At 33.5% G+C, this 11,011-nt stretch overlaps 1 protein-coding gene and 1 long non-coding RNA gene across 2 annotated transcripts; both read right to left on the bottom strand.

The window, feature by feature from the left end:
- Positions 1-2,319: 2,319 nt before the first annotated feature.
- Positions 2,320-2,995, bottom strand: LOC114744071 (uncharacterized). Its single transcript, XR_003740057.1, has 3 exons — positions 2,952-2,995; positions 2,530-2,555; positions 2,320-2,376 (listed from the first exon to the last, which is right to left on the bottom strand). It is a non-coding gene; the product is annotated as an uncharacterized LOC114744071 (long non-coding RNA).
- A 1,427-nt stretch (positions 2,996-4,422) lies between these two features.
- LOC114744070 (protein DNA-DAMAGE INDUCIBLE 1-like) lies at positions 4,423-8,635 on the bottom strand. Its single transcript, XM_028932255.1, is given in 11 exon segments — positions 4,423-4,460; positions 5,131-5,192; positions 5,415-5,459; positions 5,540-5,589; positions 5,592-5,601; positions 6,331-6,396; positions 6,787-6,903; positions 7,026-7,134; positions 7,748-7,875; positions 8,242-8,274; positions 8,368-8,635. Coding segments are annotated over 11 exon segments (702 nt in total). The 5' UTR covers positions 8,434-8,635; the 3' UTR covers positions 4,423-4,444.
- Between the last annotated feature and the right edge of the window lie 2,376 nt (positions 8,636-11,011).

Here is an 11,011-nt window from a genome sequence, read left to right as displayed (position 1 = left end):
AGAAATTTGTTAGTATGGATTATAGATATGACATTGGTGGAGTTTCATAGTAGCCTCTGCTTGGCTTTTCCGACTGTCAAAAGGTACATAATTGTGTTTTAGACTCTTAACATGATTTTAAGAAATTACTAGGGGCATATAATTTGTCAAAAGAGTTTAGTACTAAGAAAAACCCTTTTAGATTTAATTTTTACAAAACTTCACTTAATCATAGCATTAGCCTAGTGAATTTTGGCAACAGATGGAATTGGAAAATTAAGAAAAATGAGAATACATATACAAACGCGCGCGCACACATATATATATAGTTTAAATCCATTTGCACGTGCAAGGGGAGTACCCTTCGTTAATTACATTCACACAAAAAAAAAACTTTGAATTAATATAAAAAAAAAATTTCCAACTAGCGGTGTTATTGCGACAAACAATTTAAAGTGTCTAAAAACAAGTCATGCTCGTACCTTTGAATACACCCAAAACAAAGTTACTACCTTGATACTTAATATAAGAATAAATTAATTAATTTGAAAAGATTAAAAATATTAATTAATTGTTTGTAATTATTGTTGATTTTTTTTATTACCTTTTATTAATTATCTGTATTAGGCTAAACTACTAATATAAAACTTTTAATATGTAGAATTACTATAAGAATTACTTTTAAAAAAACGAATATATACATAAATTGAAAATAAAGTAGATTAATTATGTGCATTAGCTTGAAACTACTAAATGAAACCTTTAGGACAAACTTATGTCAAGTGCGTTAGGTCCGTTAAGTTCCATTAACCAATTAGGTACTGCCACCTGGATTATTTTTCGAATCAGCCCTTAACCCCTTAGACCATCGTTTGCCACTAAAACTTTAGGGGGGAAAAAAAGTAAAAAAGGAAAAAAGGAAAAACAAAGAGAGAGCCAAATCGGAGGGGCATGAGAGTTCCCCATAAAGACAATGACAACTTTGAAAGAAACCTCATTCAGATCCTTGGGAAATTGAAAACTTGCCTGAGTTTTTTATGAATTCAACTAGGCCTAGCAAAACTCCATTATTATCAATCAACCTGTTAAAGGTGATAATTTCCTGCTGTTCTTTTGTATTTTCGAATCCAATTTTTCTCCTCCAATAACCATTTGTTGCGTAATCATAATTTGTTTTGCTTCCGTAGCTTCAGTCCCCAACAACGATGCTTTAGAGGATAAAGGAAGAGGGTTACTGAGAGAAGAATCTGTAAAACAACTTTCTTTTGGTTTTTCGATAATCTCTTCCTTCGACACAGCAGGATGTCTTCCTCCGCCATGAGCATCTTGATGTCCCCGTTCCATTTTTTTTTATTCCTCCATACACTGGATATTGATCTTCCTTTGACAGAACCAGGCCATCGGAACTTTCAAAATGCCGTTGTCATTGTTGGGAAATCCGACTTTGTTTTCTTTAGCCCTTGCTCTCATCGCAACTCCTCTCCTTTTTTTCTTAAATTTTTTTTCCAGAAATTTTAGTCCACTAACGGGAGTTTACGGGGTTAAGGGCTGATGTGGAAAAAAATTAAGGTGGCATTTTTTCATGGCTGACTGGACCTAATGGATCCAAGTAACTTGACCTAAGTTTTCTCCAAACCTTTAATATGTACAACTACTATAAGGATTATTTTTTAAAAAAAAGATAAATATTGAGATATATATAAATTAAAATCTTATATTTAGAACTAAATTGAATGCTAAACTAGTTGTTATATTAAAAAGCAGAAGTAGATTTTGTGGGCTTTATCTACAATTGGCCCACACAAGTTCACAATTGACATAATTATTTACAGTCGAACAGATTTGAAGAGGGAGTAGTGGGTTTTTTCACACCTATAGCAAGTTACAACATTCTGAGGCCATATTATTCCAGCTTAAATATAAGTAATAAGCCCTATCAGAATCTTTTTAAGCAAAAAAAAAAAAAAATCCTGGTAGTGACTGACTAAATGTAAACAAGAAGAAAAGGATTTATAAAACACACATTGTCTAACGTTTGTTTGGAAACAAAGATTGTTTATTCCAACCTGTTGTCTTGTACAGGTGAATATCACAGCTTGAACCTTATAACTAAACCATAAATTAGACCTATCCAATTGAATCAAAACAGTTCCTTAGCAGCATGAAACATCACCTGCTCGCCAATTCCATTTTTATAGAATTAAAATGAATGTGGAAACAGAAGCAAAAATACTATTTGCAGTTGCAGTAAACTAATTAATGGATTTAGAAACCCCCAAAAGAAAACCCGGCAGCTTGATCCTCATTGCCATTGAATAATTTAAGAGCTTGTACCACTGCTTCTCTTCCAAAACCTAACTCCACCAGCTTTGCTACTTTTGCTTCAAAATCACCCTCCTGCAATCACAGTGAAGCTCTATTATTATATTGATAGTATCTGGGATCACTAGCATTCACATCAATCGCATCTGAATTGCTTCAGAAAAAAAGAATAGAGAAAATGACGGGAATGATGCAAAACACTGAAACACTTCTTAGTTGCAAATTTACCTGAGAAGTGCCACCAGAAGCTCCTCCTAGAAAGAAATGGATAATAGCAAACGAATTAGAATGTTGAATTAACTATAATATCAGTATTATATATGCAAAATTTGAAAAGGAGAAATAACATGTTTGCGTGGATTAAACAGAAACTGCACAACTTTTACGTAAAAATTGTCTATAAAGTAAGGTTAATTAGAATATCAAGGAGGAATAAACTAAAGTATGGAATTTGATAGAGAGTTAGTAGGATGGAACGCTTCGTGGGTGTTTAAGTGGGTTGGTTATCCCACCTCAACACAGTTAGCTTCCCAGGTCCCACTTAGGGACCCATCAGAATTCCAATAAGAATCTAGTGAATTCCAATGAGTCAAAACATATAAAACTTTCCCCTGCAGAACAATTAGTAGGAACAAAATCCCGGTACTAACCTGAAGACTGGCCTCCTTTTGGTGCAGCACCACTCCGATCTGTTTGGTCCTGTTGCCTAAGGATAATACAAAGTTGTCAAAACAAAATCACTGAGCAAAGCAAAAATAAATTTAAAACACAATAAAAATTTGAAGTCATTTGCTTGATTAAATTCAACCGAACACAGTGTATACTTACTGGGCACCTGAGCTGGATGCTTCCTTAGCATACCTTTCTTCATCCAGAAACCGAGATGGTAGTCTTTTTCTGACCATAGCACACAAAAATGTTAACCAAGAGTTTAAGAGAGAGCTATACGAACACAAGCAGGAAAAATCTTCATGAATATGTTATGATTCCATCCACGGTAGAAAAGACTGACCTTGCAAAAATGGCACAGAAACTTCTCCTCCACCAACTCGCAAAACATTGTCCTTTTAAATCTATAATGCACTGCAGACACCAGAAAAATTTTCACAAAAAACACAGATTTTACTGGAAGTGAGGAGGATACCTGAGTTAGCAAATGAGTATCTTACCTGGTGCTTTCGAGGCATATCCAGCCCAAAAAGGAACTCCATGTTAGGAGCATCGAGCACTAAAAATGAGCAAGGGTAGAATATATTCCCAATCTACATGAAGAATGACAAACAAAGAGAAAGTGGGAAAGGAGACATACATATTAGAGAGGAAAATACTATAAGAGAATGGTCTGTCATTTCAGAAAGAGTAACTTTATCAAAACTGTAATGCACAAACATGAACCCTTTTAGAGACATAGAAAGTAATCATGCTCAAGTACATTGTATAAGAAAAATTCAGGATGCACCCTGTACCTAAAATGCAAATTTGGAATCCGTAGGCTATCATTTCAACCCTTAACCACATTATAAAAAAGTCCAGAATAGTTTGCTCTTTATTTAGTGATAAAATCTATTTTCCTATAAACGGAAATCGTACAAAAAGTGGTCAAGGGAGCCTGAAAGAGGTCACTACTTACTAATACTCCTTTGGTCCTAAATATAAGACCCATTTTGTAGTGTCAATTATTTACAAAATGGGTTTACTTATTGACACTACAAAATGAGGGTCTTACATTTAGGACTGAAGGAGTATTAGATAAACAGATACAATAAAAGATTCTTCTCTAGGGAATATTCACGTATTATCAAACTGTGAACTTTGTTCCCTAAAGTCAAAAGAAAACCAGAACACCAAATATGTTTGAGCATGAAATTGGACATCTGTGCTAGTCCATTCGACATACAATTATAATCTACCAGATAGCACAGGACACTAAGATGGACACAACTTCATCCGCCTGAAAATCATCACCACACAAAAATGGTTAGAATAATTTACCCTTGATTGGAGCTACATGTATTCGTCCTAATATCTCTGATTGGCCAACTCCATGAGCAATTCCTTTGTAACGCTGGTCTAAAGTCTTAACAATCTGAAAGATGGCATGAATATTTAAAAAAAGCATCCTCTCATTTCAAAATCTAGCACACTATTGAAACCAGAATCTGTAAATGCAAGATAATGATAAGAAGAGTCATTATGATACCTTACAGGCGTAGAATTTAAGAGAAGATAGTCATAAATTATCAAAAACAGGGAAAAGACAAATTTCAAAGAATAGCCGTCTAGATTTCAAGATACTGTCATCAGTGCGACACTAGGAGAAATGTTCATTCAATATCCTTTAATAATGACACAGGAAGATAATTATTAAGTGCATCAAGCATATTTTACATTGCAGAGTTATCAAACCAGCTCTAACGTTCCTTAAAATCATTCATGGACTCATCTTCCTCAAACAGTCAGAATTCTCGTTGCATGGTGCACAAGCTTAGCAAGTGGAAGTCAGACCTAAAAAATGACTAAAGCTCTAACACAGCATATAGAAAAGTGCACGATCATAGACTTTTTTTTTTTGTTTTGTTTTTTTGGCCAGGATCATATACTATGCTCCTTATACTATCCTTTCTCTTTCTTTTCCTTAATCGAGTTATTGTTTAGACCACTAGCACAAATGATGAACCATGTTCCTCAAAAGTTTAGACACAGCCAGCTATGGGGTAGAGTACTTTCATGGGCATGCAAATATGTCATCATAACAAATTCAATAAACATTAAACTATCTATAAATGCCAAGGAGAAAATTCCAGTCCAACAAATGTTACTAACACATACCCACAGCGCTCAGCACAGCTTTTTGATATAATCGTAGACTGGGCTCCGCTATCAACAAATGCCTAGAAAAAGATATCATAAAAAATCAATGCAACATAAATTCCATTCTGTATCCCCTTCCATTGAAAGGAAAATGACGCCATCATACTTAGTATTCTCTGCCAAAATAAACCCTATGATAGGCATTAATAGCTCTCCCCACTACAGAATGTGTTTTCTTTCTCATTTTCAAAGCAGAAATAACCCTGAATTGAAGAATGCACTCTCTGTAACTGTACACTTACTTTCAGTGGGACACCATTAACCTCCATGTCAACATACAACATGACCTGAAGAATTACATAAAAATCATTAAATTAATGATGAAAAAAAAAAAGATATTAGCAATGGATACAGAATTGTAACATACCACTCTTGCAAAAGCTTCGGGATTATGTTCTAGTGCAGCTGCCCAGTTTCATCAATTCCTTTCTGTAAACACAACGTCAAAATTCTGTCATTCAAGTAGAGTAATATAATATTTTGCTTCAGAAATGGGGGAAAAAAAGTTTATTATGGCACCATCATAAATTATTAAGTTTATTATGGCACCATCATAAATTATTATGAGCATTAAATATGGAGCATGGAACAAGTAATAGGTTGCATTAAAGGAGGTTAACTAATGACAAATTTTACAATAATTAAATATTACCTTTCCAATTTTAATCTGACCTTAAATTCATCTAACAAGGTAATATTATAGTTTACTTTAGCCAAGGAATTACCAAAGACATTCTCCAAAGCTCGTAAAAAAATGTTAGTGAGATAATGAAGATTAAATTTAAAAATTGTTCTTCATCTAAGAAATAGATAAATCTTGAAACATATTGAGCATCTAGCCCTCTTTTAAATATAATTAAGCATAGAATAAATCATTGCATGCCATAAACACTCAAAATATGCCCACATAATCACATAAAACAAATCATACTTCGTGGAAACAAATTAAACAAGTGATAATAAGTGATAAGTAACAACACATACTTCATTAAAAGCACAACCTGAGAAATCCCAAGGTCTAATAGAGTATGTATTTTCAGTCCAGATGGAACGTATAATTAGTTTTAAAAGGAGAGAGCCCCTTATAAAACATTTCAAGAGCAATAAAACTTATAATTATGCAGCTAATGTAACAAATAAGATATAAAATAGACTCACCTGACGAATAGCAGCTTCAATCTTCTTTTGTGCTTCAACATCAAAAGGATCTGCATAAAGAAGAGCCTAAAGTGGGGAAAAGTCAAACAAGTCATTCTGTCAGCACATTCTAAGTCTGATTAGTAATTCACACATTTTATTCATGAAATGGGTTGGATTGATATTAGTCTGGATACAGAAAAATAATTCTATTAAATCTAATGTACTTAAAATCACATAGAGCCAATCTGATTTTCTCTTAAAATGATGATCAGTCACACCAACAAACAGAGCCAGTGAGATCAATGTGATCACATCTCTTACAGATACATTAGACATAAAATACCTACACACACACACACACTGCCAACACACATAAAAATATATATACAATATACAGAATAACATGTTCCTCCTCTTTTTGACGCTGTAATTCACAACTGTGGAGGAAAGAAAGTCACTGGAGATCCTACTTACAAGTTCCTCCTCTTTTTGACGCTGTAATTCAGCTCTCTGTTGATGACGTGCTCGTAGAATCTCCTGTATTCTGTTAAGATCACTTCCTAGAATAGCTTGTGCCAACTCTGGATCGTTCTGTAAGTAAGAAGGTCATTGCATAGCAAGCCATAAAAGAAAGATACAGAGGACAAGTAATTACATAAATTGTCTGAAAATCATATAACTTGAGAAATGATGCATTAGGTCTACTCATTTACCTGAAAGAGCTGACCTATCAGGTTAGAATCCTGTCTAATGTGCTGCTGGAAAGAAGCAGGATTAACAGCAGATCCATCAGGATTGAAGCCTAAATCATTGGCAGATGCACTGGATAAAGAAAAAAGAATTTGTCACAGAAAGCATTAGCTATAAAAAATAAATAAAAAATCCATTTCAGCATAAATCTAGGCATTCAAATATCAACGCAAGTTTACCCAAAGAGGCTTTCATCATACATTATTAACATAATAGTTTACTATCTTCATTCTTTTACCATTCAAACATTCAAATTACATGAATGACAAGCAAATGACGATAGCAAAGTCAAAGAGTAAAAAATCTTCTGACAGAAAGATAGAGAAACTCTTCAGAAAAACAAATTAGATGGAGAGAGCAGCACTAGAAAGCCAGACTTTTCCTCATCGCAGAAGGATCATGGTGGTCAGGGATGTAACAATGCATATCATCCCAAAAAAATTGCAACAATAACCACAAGCAAAGATCATAATTAAGTGGCATAAGAACGAGTGATATTGCAATGCGGGGATTCCTTGATTCACACCTAAAAGCAAGCAGACCATGCGCAGAGCACAGACATTCAACTCCCCCCCGGGGAGTGGAATAGGCAGAATGTCAGAAGGGGGTTCCAACAAAGAAAAAAAAAGAAGGTTTCCCAGCATTACCTCGTAACATTGCAATATAATATTAAAGAAGAGCTTACCCAGAAGAAACAGCAGAGACCATCATCACCAAATCTTCATCTTTAACACCGAGAGCACTCAATTTCTCAGAATTACTCATCTCCCTTCCATTATAGAGAAGTTGCTGTTGCTGAAGAGGCACTTGTGTCTTCATAGATGCGTAAGGTTAACATCAAGGAAACAAAGTAAGACATCATTAACGGACCAATATGCACAAGAGAAGAAAAACATAAGATTCAGTCTCTCATGCACCACTCTGATTGCTTTTGCCTATTAAAATCTAAAAGAAATTACAAACAAGTTGACTATAATGACGCATTAGTCAGCCATCAATAACATCACTCCACAGTCCAGCTTTTGCTACAAAGTCCTCGACCAATGAAAATTGTAAAATTCAAAACTTTCTATTAAATATCGTTCCCTGTTCTCAGCAATATTGAAGCATAATGCATTGTAGAAGAAAAGGAGCAAAATTAAAAAGCAGAAAAAGAGGGAAGGGTAATGGGGAACTCACTTCTACCTCAAGCAATGCCTTGACGTTTTCCACCTACCACAAAGAAAGCCAAAATTGTAGATAGCAATAGCAAAAGAAAGCTTATCAAACAAAAAAGGCGAAAGAATGATGATTCCAGATTCTTACAGATTCATGGGGATCAACATCCAACGAAAGTATTTGTTCATCAGCAGTCATTACAGTGATCCTCATCTTCAACTTCTTGCTCCGGTTCGATCCCTTTGCCTCTCTCTAGATTTGCGATACCTTTCTTAGCGCAGGAGAAAAGGACGAGCTTTTTATATGCAAAGCCTTAGACTGTGGGAAGACCAGATTTCCCTCAAAGGTATCGCTTCCTAATTGCTCGCTTGCTTTGCTTAGTGACTTGGGTTAATTGGGTTAGATTCAAACGCGTCTCTTATCCGCGTTCTTATCAAAAAGACACAAAATTTAACTCCATAGGTTAGGGAACTCCAAATTCCTAGTTACCCGTTACCAAACAGGGCTCCGAACCTGGGACCTCAACGTTGAATTAATTTACTATCCATAAAATGTTGAATAAAATAAATAAAATATTTGCTACCTGCAAGGCTGAAGGACCGAAAGAAGCGTCCTCCCTGGTCCAAAAAAAAAAGAGAAAGAAAGAAAAGAAGCGTCCTCCTTTTACGTGAGTCTCAGCTGTTATTCTGCCTCGTCGGGTATTGCCTTTTTTTTAATTAAAAAATAAAATAATGAAATTGTTCAAGGATTTAAATACTTATACTCTATAAAAAATTATTCTATACTTCTTATCAATTTTTATATAGACAATGAAGGATATTTTAAATTTTTGTCTAATAATTTTGAAGACATAGTGTATGAATTTGAAAAAATGCAAGACCTTACATATATTTATTACTATCCTTTGACAATAAGTTAAATATTTGGATTTAGTTCATGTTAAAAGTTTAGTAATAGTTTTTTTTTAAAAAAATGGGGTTTATAGACCATTAAAATTGCAAACTTTAAAATTTATTTGTATACGATATTGATTATTCAACCTTGACAAGGTCCCTTATTGACCCCAAAAAGAAAATCATGGAGTCCTTCTTTGACCTCGTTGTATACTTGTGTTCGGCCTTTTTAAGATTTCTTATAATAATTATAAATTAATTTTATATTTATTTGTGAATTATACTTATCTGATGCGAATATCGTATTAATAAAGTCTCTCCTTTTTACACTACAAAATTAAAGACAATAAAATTCATGTACATCAATATACAATATATCAACCATGTAACAGGATTATAAAAAGGGATAAATAATTTATCCACAAGTTCTTTTTGGATAAAAATCATTTGATATATTCTTAAATGTCTTTTAAAACTTAGGATTGACCCCACAGATAGATCTCTGATCGGTAATTCTAAGTTAACCAATGCTTTTTTTTTTAATTTGTTGCATTTATTTTAAATATTATAATATAAATTATTTATTATATTATTTATTAAAAAATCAAATATTTTAGTGTAAAGAAATCTACCAAATTTTTATTTGGACGAATTAACTAATTTTCAGCCCCAACTCTATTAAAACTGAGCTTGAGTGTCCAAGTTAAAAAAAAAAATGGCCTGGGCTCATATGACCTAAGTCCAAAAGGGCCGAAGAAGCCCATTTCGCCAATTCTAATAACAAAGGCCATGTAAATCAAAAGCTCGTGATAAGACGTGGTCGATTCCAATTAAAAAAATAAAAAAAAGATAAGACATGAAGACGTAAGTACACGTATTGATTTCTTAAAATTGAAATAGCCAAAATCTCAAAATCAACATTTGTTTCAAAAATGTTGATCTTCACTCTTTGAACGCTCATGGATCTACAGTCTTGAAACAAATCCCCAGTAATATTTTTTTAATTAAAAGCTAGCCAAAAAAATTCCAAACAAATCTCCAACAATTTACAAACAAAAATAAGTGAAATTATTTTTAAAAATTCAATAGAAGGAAAATATAAAAATAAAATAACAGGAAAAAAAATAAAAACTTACAACTTCACTTTTCTATTTTATTTTGTTTAGTTTTCTCCCCCTTACCTTCCCTCCATTCCCCTTAACCAAACTCTTTCTTATTATCATGTTATCTTGTGTTTTGAATCCATATGACTCTTGACTTTTCTCATATAATACTGCATTTGGTTTTAAACGTAACATCTAATTTGTAGTACAAATCGTATTATGAACTAATTTTTATATTTAGGACTAAAATAGTACTAGTTATTGCTTAAAGATATTTAAGGACTTAGATTCTTAAGCTCGCACAATTTATTTTCAGTAATTATAACTTTTTTCCCTATATACAAATATTTTCTGTTTTGCATATAATTAAGTATAAATTGCAGATAGTTGAAAAAGAGTTGCATATATTAGATATAGGCTATACCTAAATCCTTAAACAAATTTCGTGTATTCTAGGCAATAAATTTTATGATGAGGAAGTTTCAGTCCTTTTCTCATGAATATTTAATGGAGGCCTTCAAATATGATACACGTGTTCTGGCCAAGTAAATAAAAAAAAAAAAAAGACAGAGACGCATGTTGTTGGACATATTGGCCTTCAAAGATTAGACGTGCACTGAATGAAGGAATTCGTGCTCGTCACAATGGCCATATTGTTGGACTATTTCTTCCCCACGTCTTTATACTCTTGTTGTATGGTAGCTTCAAGGGCGCAATTTTGACTTGAGAGCAAATCGGGTCAACGAATTCAAGCCCCAAAGGAATTGTTGGTCGGCGAATTAGGCTCAAACTGAG

This window comes from Neltuma alba, unplaced genomic scaffold (assembly GCF_004799145.2).
Source record: "Neltuma alba isolate B1F8T4 unplaced genomic scaffold, ASM479914v2 tig00004254_pilon, whole genome shotgun sequence".
NCBI lineage: Eukaryota > Viridiplantae > Streptophyta > Magnoliopsida > Fabales > Fabaceae > Neltuma > Neltuma alba.
This window is presented reverse-complemented; position numbering and strand designations above follow the sequence as displayed.